Here is a 20,632-nt window from a genome sequence, read left to right on the forward strand (position 1 = left end):
CTTTTCTCAGACATGAATGCCAAACAACTATATATACCTGTGTATATCTATACATATGGTTGGTTATATATATGATTGGCTTTTTATACACACACACACACACACACACACACACACACACACACATATATTCCATTCTCTCAATGTTAATGGAGATAAGATCCTTGTTTCCATTTTTTTTTTCTTTCCAAAGTTATGAAAAGAAAGTTTTCGGTTTGTTCCTCATAAGGTTTTAGGAATAACTTTGAGAAAATGGCCTCTTTCCTTTATAGCAGACCCCATCTAAAAGTTGTTTTGTGTAGTTTAGGAATAAAATGTCATGCTTCATGGCATATTCTCTATTCTTTCTTTCCCTTTCTCTGTGAAAAAGTAAGTTCAAGGTGTCTAAGTTACTAGGAATCTGCTCTACATGGTATAGCAAAATTTAAATTATACAATTTAGATTATGCTGGAGTGAAACTCCTTAGAAACAGAGAGCACAGCTTAAGCGTATGGTTTAGAGGCAAGGGTAAATGGAGTGGAAAAGTAGTAAAAGTTTGGTTTTAGAAGGTTTAATACTTATGATCCAGGGGCCCGCTGCAGTTCCCCACTCCTTGGGAGACAGATGGGGTGGGGCAGGCATGTGTAAAGAGTGAGGCAATTCATGAATACTCAGCCATGAAATGGAAAATCAAAATGAAATAAGTACAACTGTAACTATCTTGGTCTATTAATATTCAAATATTAACACCTACTTTTCTTTGAGAGACATAACTGAATACTTACTGCACACACAAAAAAATGATAGCCGGAGAAGAGGAACATAGTCAAGAAATGCATTTAAATAGGGTTTGAATGTGTGGGTTGCTTAACTCAAGAGTCACCGTTGACCAATTAAAATAAATTCCCCACCCAAACGTGTCTTCAAATCAAGGGTCCCCTGGAAAAAATTTCCAGAATGCATGACAGATTTTCAGAGGGGTGACACATGGTCCAATTTTCTGAAGACTTTGATTTAACATTTGAATGCAATAGCATTGGACTCTATACAGAATATTTAAACTTGAAAAGAAAATACCTTAATTTGTTTACGCATAAGCCTATTAAAAAGCGTTTCTAGGGGCTCTTTCTGTGTTTATTCTCTGGAACATAATCTATCTTTGAAGTGGTATATTAGTTTTTAAAAAGTCATTCCCAAGCTGAATAATTAGACTGAAAACAAAAGCCAATCCTAGAGTACATTGCACATATAAAGCTATGCACATGATGCTTTGATTCAAATAATATTCTTATAAAACTTTGTTATTGTTGAGGTCTATATTCGGAGTGGCAACTTTTGTTTTTGATGATTATTCCATCCTGAAACAATGCCCCCCCTGCCCAATTAAACCAGAATTAGGAGCACATTTATGCCTGATGAGTCTTAAACGTCTCAACTGCCTGCTTCAGAAGTGAAGACCTTTCGTGGTTACGTTCATTTTGTCTCTGCAAAGAGGGCTCAAAAGAAAACAGAATCAATTCCCTTAAGTTCTTCTGGAAGAGGAAGGTTGCTTTTGTTGCTTTGATCTTAGCATGTTGTGCATTTTTTATTGGCTGTTGAATATAAAAAGCCATTGCCTCATCTGGTTTCTCTGCTACATGCTCATATTGTAAATCACACAACGCCTTCCAATCGAAAGTAAAATACCCAGGTCCAAAATACCACTTCCAAATTGATTTATCATTACAGATGAGAGAAGGACTTCCAAGGTGTCAGAAAACTATCTAATGTTTGATTCATATGCCTCAGACTGCTCCAAACATCTCCATGTACTTTAGACAACAAATTCCATACACTCATGCTATTTTCCCACTACCTCCCCCTCCAAGAGGCAGTTGTAGCTAATGTAGCAGCTGGCTAGGTTATTGCTTCTATAATATAATCCATAATGCAAAAGCAGCTCTTTTCCAAATATTTTAGAGCAACTGCAACTGAAGTTGTTTACGTGTCTCTGTTAGGTAATTTTCCTATAACTTTGTGCCAATTGGCTACATAAGGTTTGGTAAAAATCTTCAGTAAATCAAGACAACTGCACTTAGTTAAATTTCTCTCATACAGAGAATTATAGGAAAATCACATCTAACTGATTTGAGGCCATCATGATGAAGTAAAGACAGGGTTTTAGAAATTGAGGGCAAACTACAAAAATGGAGTGGTATAATTAAACATCAAATAGTCCAAGTAATAAAAGTCATAGGTTAATTGTCTCTCAGTCCTAGTCAGATCCTTTAAATACTGTCTCACCACCTGAGCATTGGTTCTTTTATCAGAAGAGTGCCTGTCCTTAAAGTTGGGAAATTTCAGCTCCTTTGGAGCTCCAATCAGCTGCAAAAAGTAATTAGCATCATCCTCCAAAGTTTCAAATTTCCCTACAAAATCATAGTTGATCAAACACGGATAGCAGAGTTTGTTGACTTTTTCCCAGTGAATATCCATTCCTACCGGGCGGTGGGAATCTAGCAAATAGTGGATGAACTCTTTGAATTTGACTCCAGAGCCATTATTTAATGCTTCCTCACAGGCATTTGCCCGGTATTTCTTTATAATTGCCTTCCCAAATACTGGGTGGTAGTAACTATTAGGGTGTTCAAATTTGTCCCTAAATGCTGACACTAATCTTTCCATGGGGTCACGAACAAACACAGCTTTGGTGTAGGTATTTAAGCGAGTATAAATCCCTTTTAAGTCAAAGCTATCGAGCTTTTTCAAATGCTTCCCATAGTGAACAGCATCATGGGAAATGTTGTGCGCAGAGGGAGCCAATCCATTGAGTACCATCAGAATTCTCTTCCAGTTGGAACAACCGGCCTTTGGTACTTCACAGTATAAGATTTTGTGTTTATCTTCTACATAGATCCTGGATACCATGTGAAAAAGATGGGACTGCGGGCGACTCACTCCACCATATTTCTTGCAAAATTCCTGAAGGAAAGACCTGCGTTTTTCTTGAGTAGCATCAATTCCTTTCCATTTGCTATCTTTGACTAAGCTTTTGTTTAAAGGGCGAGGGTCCATCGGCCAATTCATTTCGCTGAACTTCCTGAAAAAAGTCTTAGTCTCCAGGTGTTTTTCAATCAACTGAATTCTCGGGGACCCTGTGGTCCTACCCAAAGCTTGAGCCTCTCCTTGCGAGTGACTGGTGTCTGTTAAGACCCTAGGAGGCCTCTGGGAGTTGAGTAGATTTTCCTTTTTATCCTTGGGATCCTTAGGCACGTGGGATTTGAGGTTCTGTTAAAGTAGAGAAGGAGAAATGTTGAAAGCACATTCACAACTGTGGTTACATTGATAAGGAACTTAACATATTTGTTTTAAAACGCTACGGAGGAGAGCACAGTTCATGCGAACTGCTAGGACACATTTTTTTTTTTTTTTTTTTTTTTTTTTTTTTTTGGTCTTTTTGCCTTTTCTAGGGCCGCTCCTGCAGCATACGGAGGTTCCCAGGCTAGGGGTTGAATCGGAGCTGCAGCCACTGGCCTACGCCAGAGCCACAGCAACGCGGGATTCGAGCCGCATCTGTGACCTACACCACAGCTCACGGCAACGCCGGATCCTTAACCCACTGAGCAAGACCAGGGATCGAACCTGAAACCTCATGGTTCCTAGTCAAGATTCGTTAACCACTGAACCACGACAGGAACTCCTGCTAGGACAATTTAGCAAAGCGTGCGGAGTATACATTTTGTAGTAAGTGTTTTCACAGAAAGTTTGACAATGAAAAATGGTATCCATGAACCCCTTTCAACCAAAGCTTCATGTTTTATTTTATATATATTTGGGTTACCATCATGTTATTCATTTAAGGTTCATGTGCTGCATTACGTTAACAGATTTTCTCATGCTACATTATCTGGACATTATTGGCATGAAACTACTACTAGTTACTAATTTGAAACTTGGGTAAGTACCATAAAACAGCAGCCAAGATCCTTCTTCCATGGAGCCAGCTGTTTGGGGTTTCAACTCTAAAAGGATTTGTCTGCTGTCTTCTCAGAGACTCCCGAGATGACTTCAAAGCTTTGAGTCCTCTTTATACCCTGATCAACAAATTGTAGTCCATAAAGTTTTCACACATAATACAAAATTCAGTAGTTCCTGTTGTGGCTCAGTGGAAATGAATCTGACTAGTAGCCATGAGGATGCAGATTTGATTCCTGGCCTCGCTCAGTGGGTTAAGGATCTGGTGTTGCTGTGGCTGTGGCGTAGGCCGGCAGCTCTAGCTTCAATTTGACCCCTAGCCTGGGAACCTCCATATGCCACAGGTGCGGCCCTAAAAAGACAGTATATACATATATAAAATAATATATAACATATAATTATACATATATATAATATAAATAATATTTCTATATTTGATACATATTAAAAAATATATAATTAACTTGAGGTTTGAAAAATCACATGGCTATTGGTAGACTGCATGGGAAGTACTTAGCACAGCCCTGAAATCAAATAGTCACTATATTACTGCTGCTACTTCTTAACTACTACAATAATAAATAATAATTCCTATAGTAGTCATCATAATAGTATTTTATCCCAGTGACTAGTGAATTTCAAGGCTCCCCAGTTGTCTATTATTATCCAGACTGTAATTTGTCTGTTTCTACATATGATCCAATTAATTCCCTCCCTGCTCCATTAACAAAAACAAAAACAAACTCAGCCCTCCACTGTGCTCTCTGGACCTCCTGCTTGTGGCCATCCTATTCCCCTTTAATCTGCTGGGACTTCTGGACTGTTTGTTTCCCATGACTTTCTCTAATGAAACCTGGCTGGCCCCCAAGACTCTGCTTCCCTTGCACTTTTTCAAGCAGAGGGAAACATCACTTCCTTGAACCACTTGTCCCTTGAGCCAGAAGATGGGGAGCTAGTTCCTTGTACTTCACAGCCATTTCCAGGATACAGCCCCTGACCAAACTTCCTGCTTCTGTGAAGTCCGTGTGTCCTGCTCAGCCTCCTTTTCCTCTCCCCACGCTGCCTCCTGCCTTCCCCACTGATCTTTTCACTTCATGCACTGAAGTTTTTAGCTCCCAGCTCAGACTCTGCTGCCCACAAAGACCTCGCCATTGCCACCTCCTCTGTCATCTCTCTGACCCTCATCATCTAACCTTCTGGTTCATCATTACTCCCTATCTTGCAGTCTACGACCATGTCCCACTATGTTATATGCAGGATCTCAGCAGCCAGTATACCTGGTGGCTCTTGGAAAGTCACCTCTGAAGGGAGGTGTTCCCTGTTTACTTTGTTTAAATTATATTCTCCTGAGACTTTCACCACTGAACCCTGCTCATTTTTCTCATACCACTTATCACAACATGAAATGATTTTATTTACATTTGTGTTGTCTATTTCCACCCCATCCACTTCTCTTGCACTAGAAAATGACTGCAGAGGCCATCTTTCTTGTTTTTAGTTGCATCTCTGGTACATAGCATGTTGTCTGACACAGAAAAGATGACAAACAAATAATAGTTGAATGATTGTATGTGATCATATATATACATATATTTTTTCTTTTTTGGCCGATCCGCGGCATCCAGAGTTCCTGGGCCAGGGATCAGATCCAAGCTGCAGTTGCGACCTATGCCAAAGCTGGGCCCACATCAGCTCCTTAACCCACTGTGTCAGGCCAGGGATTGAACATGTGTCCCAGTGCTGCAGAGGCACCACCAATCCTGGTGCACCACTGTGGGAACTCCTGTGATTATAATTAATGATGGGCTTCAAAACGATTTTTTTATGACCTTGTCGAAGAAAAACAGTGCTAATCAGAAGGTCAAGCTTAACTTAGATAAATAATTGACCAATTCTTGTGAAGGTGCTGAAAATCTGTATTCAAACAAATCTTTGGCACAAGAAAAGACAAATGAAACCGGCACATGTAGAGCTGCTTGTGCCAAAGGAGGGGTGGAGGGCTGGGAGCCTTACCTGCCTGCCAGATCAGATTGGTTCAAAGTCACTCAGTGCTGCCTGGGAACTCCTGGAGGCTCGCCAGCCATCTGGATGCCCAGGCCTCATTGTGGATACCCTGAAAACGAATCTTTGGGGTTGGGGCTTCTGACTCCAATTTAGACAAACTCCCCAGGTTCTCCCCAGGCAGCCATGGCATTTGGGCTCCACTGAACTGGAGCATAGCAAAATTAAAAAAATAAATAAATAAGAGTGCATCTCATACCATCTAGGAGAGAAAGACGCCAAATGTAGTGAACGTGAATATTCTCGTAAAGCAGAGGCAACTAGGCTGTTGGAGGCAGGGTGTCACATCAACCTTCACACGGACCAGAAGAAATACCCTTCACATTCACCCACTTCCCTCTGCTGGAGGTCCCTGTCCCCCAAGCTGCTTTCCCATCATTGGTTTGTCCAGGGAGATTACTGTTCAAGGGAGAAGTTCTTTGCTCATAAATTAGACTTCAGTCTCCTGCGGGTTTATTGAGTTCTAGTCTGTCTGCTGAGCTCTGATGAAATCAAGGTACGGACAAAGGGTTAATTCTAAGTAATGACACCCTGTGAGGCTTGCTGTTGGACAGCCACAGAAACCTTCTCCCAGCAGTGCCTCATTTCACCACGACTGGCCTTATAAAAAGTCACTAGGATGTGGTGACATCCCTTGCCCTCACCCCCACTCCTTTTAAATCACAGCAAAGGCTTTTGGTGACCGAGGGGTTTGGACCAAATACCAGGTTAATGGCATTTAATTTAAGTAATTTATTGTCTTCTTAGGGCTGTACCCACAGCATATGGAAGTTCTCAGGCTAGGGATCGAATCAGATCTGCAGCTGCCAGCCTACACCACAGTCACAGCAATGCCAGATCTGAGCCACATCTGTGACCTATACCACAGCTCATGACAACCCAGGCTCGTTAACCCACTGAGAGAGGCCAGGGACTGAACCTGAATCCTCATGGATACTAGATGGGTTCGTTACCACTGAGCCAAGATGGGAACACCCAGGTTAACTGTATTTTAAATTGGAGGCTTATTCCAATGAATTTCCATCACCATCATCATCATGGCCATGATAATGACAATAATAACACCAATAACAAGAATAAATGCTTAAATTTCTATTTTTCTTCAGGGCACTTTGTTCAGACTGTCCCTAAAGCAAATATGTATAAAGCCAAATTTATTCTGTTCCTTCCCTAAGCGGCTCCTTCTGCACTCTTTTCTATTTCTAAATGGTTCTGTAGTATTCTGTTCACCACTCACAAAATCTGAGAGGTGATTTAACAATCGGAAAGTAAGTTGGTTAATTTACATCTCATGTTTTTCAAAAAAAAATCTTCTCTTTTTTAATTTATTATCTTTTAATTGGATTTCCTTTAGTATTCTCATAATTAGTCTTCCTGAAAATTATTGCCAAATTAGTCTTCCCACAATATTTTATTTTTCATCCTTTAAAATCTGGAACTGGCTCAACTACATATCAACTAAAATCTTGATTCCTCAGCTGGCATCGGCAACCTGTCACCACCCGTCTCCCGTCACTTTGCGTTCAGCTCCCTTCCTGATGTGTTCTCTGTCCTTTTCTTGCTCCCATCAGCCTCTCAACTACCCCCCAGCCACATTCTCCCCCCATTCTTGGGACTTTCCAAATCTCCTAAACTGATATAAAACGCTGCTTTCTCCATGAAAAACCCCAGGTCTCCAGGGAAGGATTCCCTTCTCTTTGAAATAACTTTAGCACTTAGTCTGTACCAGCTGTAAGAAAAATAACTTTATTCCAGCTCACATTGTTCTTTGATTTTCTCATTGAGGAACTCTTTCAGGCACAGCTACATTGTAATCTCTGGCAGAAAGCTATAGTATTCCGTGGATATTTTTAAAGAGTGGGTATTATGGCAAAATTAGTTGAAAGACATGAAAAAAATGAGCATTCAAAGAAGTCTAATGAAGAAAAATGGCAGAATATTCATTAGCTCTGCAGTAAATTTCTCCATACCATTGTGAAGACCTAGTTATTTCTAGTCGTGAATGAGAATAATGATGACAGTGGGTGGGATGCCTGTCCCTTCTGGGGATAGAAATCAGTGCATCTCCGCCCGGTCCCTCTCTACCACAGCTGCTTCTCTTGTCTTAGGACAAGGGCCTCAAAAGCTGATGGCTTAGTTATGAGAGGGGTAAGGACCGTAGCCACATTTCCCGCAGGACACTGGGGACAAGTGGGAAGAGGGTAAGTATATAGTCTAATCCCCGGCACCATCTGCCCATCTCCTTCTCCATCCTCACATACTCCTATTCTTCCATCTTCGGTTATTCACTGAATAAGTTTTCCCTGAGCATTTACTGTATGCCAGGCACTGGGCTGCATGTTGGGAGCATGGTTTGCAAGCCAGACTCTGTTGCTCTTATGCATTAGGGGAGGGGAGAGAGACATGGAAAAGAAAACCAAAAATTAGCATACTTATGGCAGATGATACAACACAGGAAAAAAGCAATACAAGGATTGCATAAAAGAGGGGCATTTAATCCAGGCTTGGAGGTCAGTGGGGTTTTCTTGGAGAAAGTGTGTGCCATGCAAAATCACTTCTGTTTCCTGTCTCTGTGACCTGTATTCTTCTTTTGAATATTTCTCTCTGACTTGTTTGCCAAGCTGATTTAACTGCATCAACCTGAAGATGAAATAAAGGTAAGTTCATCTTACAGGTGTAGGGCTTGAAGCTCAGAGAATTTACTTACCTTGCTCAAGTTAACATGACTATTGCTAAATCTGTGCTTCAAATCTTAGTCTTCGTCATTTATGGTTTTTTTTCAGCTGCATTACATAGCAAGCAATTTATTAATAAAGCCCATTAAAAATTGATATAAATTAAGCACTAAGCATATACCTGTCATGACAGTTAAGCATCTCAATTTTTGAGTCAGGCAGATCTGATTTATGTCCCTGATCTATCATTTTCTACCTGGGTAAACTTGGCTAAGCTATTTTATTTTATTTTTTTAATTTTTTTATTTTTTTTTTTGGCTTTTTGCTATTTCTTTGGGCTGCTCCCACGGCATATGGAGGTTCCCAGGCTAAGGGTCGAATCAGAGCTGTAGTCTCCGGCCTACACCAGAGCCACAGCAACGCGGGATCCGAGCCGCGTCTGCAACCTACACCACAGCTCACGGCAACACCAGATCCTTAACCCACTGAGCAAGGGCAGGGACCGAACCCGCAACCTCATGGTTCCTAGTCGGATTCGTTAACCACTGCACCACGACGGGAACTCCTATTTTATTTTTTTAAGCTTCAGTTTCCTTGTCTATAAAATGGGGATAATGACAGCATCTACCTTTCAGGGTGGCTGAATTATAGGAAAGGCATGTAGAGAGTGCCTAGCACAAAGTATATTTTCTATAAATATTAGATATTTTAATTGATTTTTTCAATCAATTATTTATGAGTATCTCTGTGACAAGCATTCTCAAGGTGAATATTAGTGTTTTCCTCTGCTTTTTTCATCTCTTCTTCCTTGTCTCTCCCCAAATACAGCAAAACATATGGTAAATATTCAATGGAGACACATGGGAATGGAAAGAAGAAGGATGAGGACAACTGGGAGATAGAAATGAGAAAGAAAAAAAACCATCTGAAATGGAGGGAAGAGCAAAGAAAGGAAACAGAAAAAGGAAGCACAATTACAGGTAACAGAATAGAATACGGAACACTTGGGACCAGAGGGTAAATAGAAAAACCAGTGGATTTTAGCCCTCTCCATGCTGCAGCCTCCACATCAGAAAACGACAGTTTCCTTAGTGAGACTATTCAAGTTGATCCAACAAGCTCATTGCCATGGTCACCTTGGATGCAAGGATTAAAATTATGATTTTAGTCTGGTTCTCTAATTCTAACCCAGGAAGTTTTATTTAGCAGAAGACCTTGCTTTTTAAAGAAACTTAAAATTTTAATGAGGAGCTGCAATTTGAAGGAAAATGTTTGGCCCTCACTATTTTAACTCCTAGCTTGTGCCCACACATGTCCAATGTGAATGAGGATGACAAAATGCAGTCAATTACACCTGAAAAAAGTAGAGTAAATGGACGAGTGACTAATTTTAGATTTCTAGTAGACTTGAAATTCAGCTCTTTTTATAAAAAATTGGGGTATAGTGGATGAATAATATTATTTAAGTTAGAGGTGTACAATATACTGATGAACAACTTTTAAAGTTTATACTCCATTTATAGTTATTGTAAAATATTGGCTGAATATTCCCTGTGTTGTACAGTATATCCTTGCAGCTTATTTTATCCCTAATAGTTTGTGCCTCTTAATCCCCTTATGCTTTTTCTGCCCCTCCCCCCTTCCCTCTCCCCACTGGTTAACGACTCGTTTGTTCTCTATATCTATGAGTCTGTGAGTATCTGTGATATCTGAGTTTCTTTTTTGTTATCTTCACTAGTTTGTTGTATTTTTAAGATTCACATATATAAGTGATATCACATAGTGTTTGCCTTTGACATGTCACTTAGGATAAGTGCCCTCCAATCCATCCATGTTTGCTTCAAAAGGCAAAATTTCATTCTTTTTGTGGCTGAGTAGTATTCCATTGTATGTGTGTGTATATAGATATACACACATACACACAATACAATATATACATACATATACATATATATACATACACATAAATATATATGCATATATACACACACACACACACACCACCTCTTCTCTATCCACTCATCTGCTTATGAACACTTAGGTTGCAAAATATAGCTCTTTACTATCTCTAGTTTGCTGTTTAGTTTTGTAAAAATTAGTATTTGTCAGCCATCCTCTCGTCTCCTTGCTACAAAGATGAACAACAACAATGAGCATATCTGATGGGATTCTGGAGGGGAAGTGGAAGAGGACACCAGCACCTTGTTTTAGATGGTGCAATTCTTGCTTTTGTTTTCCAAGTGTGGTGGGGAAGAAGGAGCAAGCGTCCTGGGCTGGAGCACCTAAGGGTAAAGTTCTCCCTCTCTGGGGGGAGGGGTGTGTTATGGGTATGTATTAGCAAGCAAGACATTTTCACGGGGGAGAGGAATGAGCCCATGAGGTGACTGTGGAATTGGGCACCAACTGGGCTGAACTAGGGGACCAGGGAGGGTCAGAGACCTGGTCAGCATTGGAGGAGGGAGTTAGGGGTGCCTCCCGTGGGAGAGAGAAGGAAGGTAAGATAGAAAAAAGCTGTTACAAGTAGCTGGAGAGATCAACGAAGTGTAAAGAACATTGAATATATATATGTATATGTATATATACATATATATTTTTGTCTTTTTAGGGCCGCACCTGCAGCATATGGAAGCTCCCAGACTAGGGATCGAATTCGAGCTGTACCCCACAACCACAGCAACACCACATCTGAGCCACATCCATGACCTACACCACAGCTCACGGCGATGCCAGATCCTTAACCCACTGAGCGAGGCCAGGGATTGAACCCATGTCCTCATGAATACTAGCTGGATTTGTTACTGCTGAGCCATGATGGGAACTCTGGACATTTAATTTTGAACCAGATCAACCAAGTCCTCTTCTTGAGACCCATTTACTCAAGGCCATGCAAAAATCCCAGCCCTCTGATGGCAGGGAGAGAATTTTGGAGAATGAATAAGATAGATGCCATTATAAAGTACCTAGTACCGTGCCTGACATGCAGTAGGTTTCTCCAAAATGGCAATGGTCCTGTCTCTGTGCTTTTCTTCCCTGATATTCTCTCTACATTGGACACTTGATCCCAAATGCCTGCCTTCCCAGCTTCAGATTGAAATGACCCTGTCTGTGTAAGCAGTGAAAAAGGTGGGGACTAATTCAGTTAAGACTGGGCGCCTCCCCTAAGGCCAGCTCATCCAGAAGCAGCTGGCAGCCAAGGAGAGGGCCTGGAGCAAGCTTCAGACCAGAGATAAACTAGCTAAATCCATCTATCCATCTCCCCTCTGGACTCTGGACTGGAAAAAATGGAGAGGATCGGCCAGTTATTGGAAAGGAGAAAAAACAATACAAACAGCCATAAAGAGGACCAGATCCCAAGGTGACAGCTGAGTCATGATCATGGTGGGGTAGGGGCTTCAGCTTGGGTGAGAACTCAGTTTAGGAAGCAGAGCAAACCCAAGGGCCTGTTTTTTCCCTATCCATGGCCTCCTAGTCCAAAGCTACTTGAGCCCTGAGGACAGCCACACCAACTGTGAGAGCAGTGGTGACACTGGCAGGGACACATTCCATTTATCTTATTTGCTTAAGCATCTGCCAGCCCCATATCAGATTTGTCCCGGTCAGCACCTTCGAGTGACACACACGCCCCTCTAGCTTACGTCGCCTGCAATATCTGACAATTCAGCTTTACTCAGGGCTTCAAAGCCTTGCCCAACACTCTGGGTCTGTAGCAGGACACTCACTGTTTGGTGCTGCCATGGGTTACCTGTGCTAGGAAGACAAGGTTGCCTGAGGCACCAGATCACGCCATGGGGCACCTGCAGCTGTGCTGAGGGGGATTTCTTTGCAGGATTTCACACTGAGAAAGCAAGCAAAAGAAGAATGTAAGACATCAACTTGAAGCAAAGCAGGACAGAGAGGCAAGGGGGAGGAGGGTGGGTTACCTTAGGAGGGGGCCAGAGGGAACAGATTGCTCACAAAAAATTGATGGTCCAATGGTTATGTGCAAGGTCCTATATATTCATGCATTAAGATATATTTTATCACTTTCATTTTAAGAAGATTATTCTGTTAATTATAAATTTTGAAGCTTTCAGGGGGGTTTCCAAAATCGTTGTTTCTCCTAATGATGCCTATTTGATTCAAGATGTCATTGAAATAGACACTAAGATGCACCAATGGCCATGACCAACTCCTTTTGGTCTCCCTTTCTTCTCAAGGCCAGTTATGAGTGGCTCTGGGCCTGATCCTAAGCCTGAGGCTGAGAGCCTTCAGTGTCTGTACAACCTGGATCCCCAGAGTGGGTACAGAATGAGCTCATGCTGGACATGGGAGGATCACAGAGGGGTGCTGCCCCCTGCAGCCCAGCCTCGGTAAGTGGAACCATGCATGTGGAGATGGAGTGGGAAACAGGGACAGTCAAACTCTTCCAGGTTGGGGTTGCTTTCTTTAGGCGGAGTTCCAGTGCCAGGAAGCGGCATCTACCTGGGGAACTGTTTCTTCCCCCACCCACAACCTACTGGTCTAAAGCTACTTGAGCTCTGGGAACTTGAGCAATGCCAACTAGGAGAGTAACATTGGCAGGGCTGCTGTTGACATCCAACTCCAATTCTCCTAGATTGAGACACTGATTGCCAGTATTCTGCCAAATCTATTTATAGAGACACAGCTATCATCAAGCAAGCAAGCAGGCATAATTCTCTAAAGGTCCTTCAGACTCTGTATCATCACCCCCAACCCTGCTATGATTTTGTAATCTGCTTCTTGGAAGGAACAAACACATCTTGACGCACCTTGCTCAGAAATAACACCACAGTGTATTAACCCCATATACTACTCCCCATGCAAAGGAAAACTACCCACAGCAGGGGGGAAGGAAGTCTCAGGCTTCACACAGGGGATTTTCTTAGGGTTTCTCATAACGGTAACCACCAATAACCAGACTACAGCCAATACCGTAACCAGGTGAAAGTGGACCAACTTGTGAAAATGGACCACTTGTGAAATCCAAGGAAAAGGTGAGCCCTTATGGACCAGTTTGCAAACTAAGAGGACTGCTTTTGCCTCACCTGCGACTCACGGGTCTCAGGTGAGATGTCAGTTTCATATAGTGAGATTTCCAGGTTCAGAGCCTGCTCCTTCCTGAGCAAGGAGGGATGCATTTATGCCAATCGCAGGAAGCGTGGGTTTGCATGCCTTGGCCCTCGCTGGGGCTCCAGTCTCCTTTAGTAAAAGCACCGTTGCTGGACCAGCACCATAGGAAGAGTAAGGAGGGTGAGGGTGGGCTTGGGATGAATATTGTCAGGGTGCTTCACGTGTGCCAGCTCTGCTCAGACTTTATCCTCACCCCAGCTCTGCCAGGTCTTTTTGATCACTTTGTCTTAGATTAATTCACTTCCCATACTCAGAACCAAACTCTATTCATTTTTTTTTCTCTAAACTCTTCATTTCCACTACCAATGAATTACCTAGACACATTTTTTTGTGTACAGACTATTGTCAGAGCCTGCTAGCAGAATTAATTAGGCAATGCATTCATTCAAGGGGTATTTATTGAGCATCCAGTATGTGCACTGTTTAATGGCATTGGGGTTAGAGGGGCAAACAGCTCTGATAAGGGTCCTGTTCTCATGGTACTTACATTCTTGTGGGTGAAGGTAGATAATGAACAGATGAACAAAAATTTTGATGATAATACGTGTGATGCAAACACTAAAACAGATGATGTGCTAGAGTAGGACTGGGGAAACCACATGAACTTGATGTCTAGGGAAGATCTATTTGTGGAGAAACTATCTGAACTGAGCTCTGAATGACAAGAAGAAACATAAGCTCTGGGAGCAGAGCACTACAGGCAGGGGCAGTAAGGGCAAAGGGCCCTTCAGTGAGAAGGAGCCTGACCAGGTTGAGGCACAGAGGGGAGAGCAGTGTGGCTGTCGTCTAAGTGGGAAGGGCTGGGGGACACAAGATGAAGTGGAAGAGGAGGGCAGGACCATATCCCGGAGAAGTATTACGTCATGGAGAACTTGGGATTTAGATAATGGGAAGAATGGAGGATTTCATCAGAGGTGTAATGTGAGCCATGGGAAGTCTTAGATGGGAGTGGAGGGTGGGGATGACACGATGGAATGGACATTTTATAAAGCTCACTCTGCCAGCCAAGTGGAGAATGGGCTGGGGGCTGCTCAGAGTGGAAGCAGAGCAGTCTGGAGGGAGGTTGGTAGTGGGTATCAGGGGAGATGGAGCAAAAAAAGGAAAATCCAGGGTATGGTTTTAAGGGTCCATACTAACTTTCTTAATGTCTTCAACCCTAAAATTTTCAGTGTCACCTCTTGCTATTTCCTTCAGAATCCGATCTGAATAACTTTGGTTTTCAAAGTGCTCCCTGTTCCTTGCCTGGTCACTTTTCATGGATTGCTGACTTCACTAAACTTCTGCACTCTCCACACTGCATAATTAGTAAGCCAGTGAGTAATAACAAGCTCTCTGGGATTCTCTGTAGCATTGAAGGAATGTTATTCTTCTCTTTCAGAAAAGAAACTGCCTTGGAGTTCCCACTGTGGCACAGTAGGTTAAGAATCTGACTGCAGCAGCTCAGGTCACTGCAGAGGAATGGGTTTGATCCCCGGCCCCAGTGTAGCAAGTTAAAGGATCCCACATTGCTGCAGCTGTGGCATAGGTCACAGCTGTTGCTTGGATTGGATCCCTTGCCTGGGAACTTCCATATGTTATGGGTGTGGCCATTAAAAAAAAAAAAATTCCCTTTAGAACAGGTTCTGGGCTGACCCTTCCCTCCACATCCTGCATCGTACTCAGTACAGCTTGAAACACAGGGTATATATGGAAATTGCTTACTGATTGATGAAGAACATGTATCATGGGCATTCGTTTCTTCAAGATTTCTCTTGTATGAAGAAGGGTGATTATCCGTCAATATTCATTGCACCATTGAACCAATATGCAAAGCTTTAATCATCTCTGAGATAAGCAAATGAGGCTTTCTTGTAATCTTTTTATTTTGCTGAGAAAATTTCACTTGCTTTGGAGTTTATGAGGCCATAAGTGACTCCCATCTGTTGATGAACATATTTCTAAGAGTCATTTGCTCTCAAGTATGAAATACTTGAGGGGAAGTTAAATTGTAACTTTTATATTAAGTGTCATCTTAGTAACAGAACCAAAAGTGGAAGCATGTGTTCAATTTTGGTCTTTCATTTTCAAAGCTTTAGGTCAGGCAAAGAATTAATTTCATTTGTTTACAAAGTAGATTATGCCTAATAAAATCTGTTTTGTTTATGGTCACATTTTAGTCAATCCATTGCCCTAGAAAATGGGAGAAATCTGATTGGCTAATTAGTCAACATTGTAAATTACATTATTCCACATCCACAGAACATTGGTCTAATTGAATTATCCAGTAATAGTATGATGAAAATATTTCCTTTTAATTCATTTTGAGCAAGGCACATACCAGTGATGAAACAGTGAAGAATCTTGTTTATTCCATCCTTGTTTGATGATTGACCACAGAATATAACATAAGACTTCTGTGGATACTAACTTTTTCCACATTAAGGATAATACAGCAAGGTAGCTTTCACTGAAATCCTTACTGGTGCTCTGAATTTCCACTACTTCTCTGTGTATCTTTTCCTTCCCAGAAATTTGCTCTCTGATAAGTTCTACTTTACAAAATAAAGTCTCAATAAAATTTTTTTTAATTTATGCATAATCAAGAGACTGGTTTGGGAGTTCCCTGGTGGCTTGGTGAGTTAAGGATCTGGTGTGCTATTGATGCAGCTTGGTTTGTTGTATGGCATGGGTTTGATCCCTGGCCTCAGAACTCTAGGACACTTTCTTTACTCTTTAGATTCTGATGAGGACCATTTCTTTAGAAAAATTCATAGACACATAAAAGTCTCACACACTATCAGGGATACTCATGGGATCTGTCCCCAAGGGGCCAAAACCATATCTACAATGGGGATTCTACAGAATTGGCCTTGTATCAGTGACCAGTACTTTTTTTTTTTTGGGAGGGTTTTTTAGAAATGTGTATGGTTGCCAAATGTTGGAAATAGTGAAATTCAAATGATAAAGATTGAAAAAAAGGGTTTCCATTTGTAAATAGAAAGCAAATAGATATTTCAGTATCATTATAGAAAACACAGTTCAAGTTCAGCAATGAGCTGTATACACTATAAAAATATTGCAGTCCCTTGATCACTACTCCTTAAAACACATTTTGTTTTTAATTTCCACTATCAACTTTTATTCAAAATGTTGACTTCACAAGTGCCTCCTTCACACAATTCCAGAAGATGTCGAGTTTTCCCTGGAGTCTTTCATTCAGTTCTTTATTGTGAGAAGAAAGAATAACATGGGTAAAACAGTTCAAAGGTAGTTTTTTTTTTTTAATACTCTGTTTTGGAATGTATATTCAAACATGATGACAGATGGGCTCTTTGGCCCATTTGGATCATAGTTTTGACCCAAGAAGTGAAAGAAAGACTCCACAGGCAGGTGGAGTTTGAGTTACTGAATGTTCAAGGGTCTCCACTAACTGGGCTCCTGGCTTATAGAACTTGGCTACTGAGGTTAGTTGCTATGTGGTGAGGGAAAAATCCCAAATGATACTGCCGATTATTTTGCTCATTAAATTTGCTGAGCTGAAAAACTGCAGTTGGCCAGTTACACTCCTCTTTAGGTACTGACACCAGCGAGTAGGGAGAGATGTGACTGGAAAACCGAAAAGAGAGGAGGACAAAGAAGAGAAACAGAATGATTAGAAATCACTTATAGGACAGATTTCTCTGGTCTACTGGGTGATAGAATCTTAGGTGATACATTTACATTAGATGGTAAAATTTGTTATTTGTATTCTTTTTTTTTTATTTCCCCACTACATTTTTTTCTACTGTTTAGCATGTTGACCCAGTTACACATACATGTATACATTCTTTTTTCTCACATTATCATGCTCCATCATAGGTGACTAGACATAGTTCCCAGTGCTACACAGCAGGATCTATATCCGGACAAAACTTTCCTTAAAAAAGACACATGCACCTGCATGTCCATTGCAGCACTATTCACAATAGCCAAGACATGGAAACAACCCAAATGTCCATGACAGACAATTGCATTAGGAAGATGTGGTATATATACACAATGGAATACTACTCAGCCATAAAAAGGAACAAAATAATGCCATTTGCAGCAACATGGATGGAACTAGAGACTCTCATATTGAGTGAGGTAAGTCAGAAAGAGAAAGACAAATACCATATGATATTGCTTATATCCGGAATATAATATGAGATGCTATTTGTATTCTTTTTAAGAGATGCTACATTTTTAGCAGTTTCAGAATCCCACATTTCCTCACATGAAGATATATAATAGTGAAGAACTTCTAAAAGAATTTTAAAAATATAGTACTTCTCTGGCAAATAGAAGAATAAGAGACAATGTTTAAAAAATTGAAGTATAGTTGATCTACAATGTTGATTCAGTTTCAGGTGTGTAGTGAAGTGATTTAGTTACACATACATTCTTTTTCAGATTCCTTCCCATTGTAGGTTATTACAAGATACTGAATGTAGTTCCCTGCACTATACAGTAGGTCATTACTGTTTAGCTGTTTTATGTACAATAGTGTGTATCTGTTAATCCCAGACTTCTAATTTATTCCTTCCTCACCTTCCCCCTTTGGTAACCATAAGTTTATTTCTGTCTGTGAGTCTGTTTCTGTTTTGTCAATAAGTTTATTTGTATCGTATTTTTCGATTCCAGATATAAGCGATATCATATGATATTTGTTTTTCTCTGTCTGACTTACTTCACTAAATATGACAATCTCTATATCCCTCCAAGAGAAGATTTTATAGTTGGTGAGAATAAAGGTTTCTACTTCATTTCTTGTTTTATGTCCATGATAGTTTGGTCTGGACTCTGCCAAAGAAAATTGCCAGTGGGCAACAGATTATCCCAACGTATACTTCTTCTTTTTTTTTTTTTTTTTTCAGTTTTTAATCTCTTTTCAGGTGACAAGCAGTTTTTCTTTTAGACCAGATTCATTTGATTTTTTCACTTAATTAAAAAAGTCATTTGATGCTCAACAGGAATCACAGAGTGAGTACATGCCTATCTTGATAGTTAAAATGTTCTGAAAACAGAACCAGCCACATCATAGATACCTGTATTCCAAAGTCTCAGCTTCTGTGCTAGTGTGAATATTGGAGTACTGGTTAGAGTGGTTATAAGTGGGATCATTTAATCAATAGAAGAACTTCCGGGACAAGTTCACACACAACACAATAGCAAAGAGAAAGGATTTCAGAATAAGATCCACCTAGATTCAGATGCCAGCTCTGCCACTCATCATCTGTGTGCCTTTAAATAAAGACATTTAAAGTAGCAGAGAAGAGTGGCTGGTGCTCACATGGCAGAGTTGGGTTGCCTGCTTCCATCCTGGTGTGTGATCTCTGGCAAGCCACTTAACCTCCTGGACTCCCTCGATTTGTACCTATCACACAGGGTTACTGCCATGAGGTTTAAATGAGCTAAATGAATGTAAAATTTAGCGTGATGCCTATACACAGAAAGTTCATTAAACACTTCATAATAATGCTCATGATTATTATTAATTTAGTGCTAAACATGGACCTGAAAAATTACTAACTCAGGTGTGACTTTCCTCCTGTACAAAAAGGAGATGAAAATACGCATCTTCCTAGGGTTCTTGTGACAAATAAATGAGATGGCACATTGAATGACTAGTGTCTTGGTCACAATTATTCAGAAGCATTCTGGGTGGGAATGATCTTGAGTGTGAATGCTTGAGTGAGGATTATCTGCATATTTCATTGCAAATGGCTCTCACAGAGTGGCTAATAAATGGTTTTCCTTATTTCAATCATTATTTTTTCCTTGGTGTTCAAAGTGCTTTTAAAACACCCTAGGGCTAGGGCAGTTTTCTCCTCCCTCCCTTTGTCTTAACAATATATTTCCAAAGATTCATCTATTGCCTTTTTCCATAGACATCCTCTTCCAATGTTTTAACTTTTGCGGCTTCTGATTAAAGAGGAGAGTGGCAGGCCTTTGACATTTACAACCAAGTATCTTCTAGATAGGAAGCCCTCTGACCTTTAATAAAGACCATCTTGTATGAACCCTTCTTTGCTTTTTTTGTTTTGTTTTGTTTTTTTCTTTTGTCTTTTTAGGGCCACACCCATGGCATATGGAGGTTCCCAGGCTAGGGGTCAAATCGGAGCTACACCTGCTGGCCCACACCACAGCCACAGCAATGTGAGATCTGAGCCACATCTGTGACCTACACCACAGCTCATGGCAGCGCCAGATGCTTAGCCTGCTGAGCAGAGGCCAGGGATCGAACCTGTGTCCTCATGGGTGCTAGTCAGATTTGTTTCTGCTGAGCCACAGTGGGGACTCCCCTTCTTTGTTGAACCACTGCTAGTGCCACCAATTCTGGGTCATTTCAGTCTTGCCTTCAAGCCTTTAAAAAGAGACTCATAGGTTGGATGCTTTTGTAAAGCACAAATTCCAATTCTAGAAGGTATCTTGTAAGAGGATGAGGGGGATGGGCTACTTGACCAGTTCCATTAGTGCTGAACCTACCAGGAGAAACTCTCTTTAGGTCAAAGTTGTCTCCTTGAGTGTATGGCCATTTTGATAAGAATAGTGCAAGGTAATGCAATCCCACTTTAAATTTAGAAGTTGTAAAGTTCACGCTACACTGGAATGGCAGCCGTGAATGGCACTGCCACGCTTACATTTGAGAAAGAAAAAATCAAGTGCCCAAGTCTTGGCCCAAGCAATCAGTTCAGCATTCTACAGGCAGTTTTGTAGGATGTGGATGTAAAGGTGAAATAAAGGTGTAGATTCCCCGGCACATTGATTCTTTCACTCCCCGACTGTGTGACCAGCATTTGTAGAGACCATGTGTAGCCTTAGCTCGTGCCTT

At 41.1% G+C, this 20,632-nt stretch overlaps 1 protein-coding gene and 1 long non-coding RNA gene across 14 annotated transcripts in view; one reads left to right on the forward strand and one right to left on the reverse strand.

Annotated features, from left to right (window-relative positions):
• LOC146402778 (uncharacterized) overlaps nt 1-20,632 on the forward strand; it is a 68,681-nt gene that overhangs the window by 42,816 nt on the left and 5,233 nt on the right. For 2 of the 4 annotated variants that reach the window (XR_014807789.1, XR_014807790.1), the window contains exons 1-2: nt 12,363-12,530; nt 12,867-13,019. This is a non-coding gene — a long non-coding RNA (uncharacterized LOC146402778). Of the gene's footprint in view, nt 1-9,498; nt 9,651-12,347; nt 12,531-12,866; nt 13,020-15,178; nt 17,843-20,632 lie in introns of those variants that run through there. The other 2 variants (XR_014807791.1, XR_014807788.1) reach the window with 2 other exon arrangements.
• CHST9 (carbohydrate sulfotransferase 9) overlaps nt 686-20,632 on the reverse strand; it is a 268,368-nt gene continuing 248,421 nt past the window's right edge. For 7 of the 10 annotated variants that reach the window (XM_084964386.1, XM_084964383.1, XM_084964391.1 and 4 more), the window contains one exon: nt 686-3,247. In XM_084964386.1, the coding sequence (XP_084820512.1) occupies nt 2,159-3,247 (1,089 nt within the window). In that variant the 3' untranslated portion in view covers nt 686-2,158. Of the gene's footprint in view, nt 3,248-12,412; nt 12,506-20,632 lie in introns of all 10 variants that reach the window. The other 3 variants (XM_084964392.1, XR_014807755.1, XM_084964388.1) reach the window with 3 other exon arrangements.

The sequence above is a fragment of the Sus scrofa genome, chromosome 6 (genome assembly GCF_054392235.1).
Source record: "Sus scrofa isolate SSC_HxYL_T2T_F1_AM1 chromosome 6, Sscrofa_HxYL_maternal_Yorkshire_Landrace_v2.0, whole genome shotgun sequence".
In the NCBI taxonomy this organism is placed as follows: Eukaryota; Metazoa; Chordata; class Mammalia; order Artiodactyla; family Suidae; genus Sus; species Sus scrofa.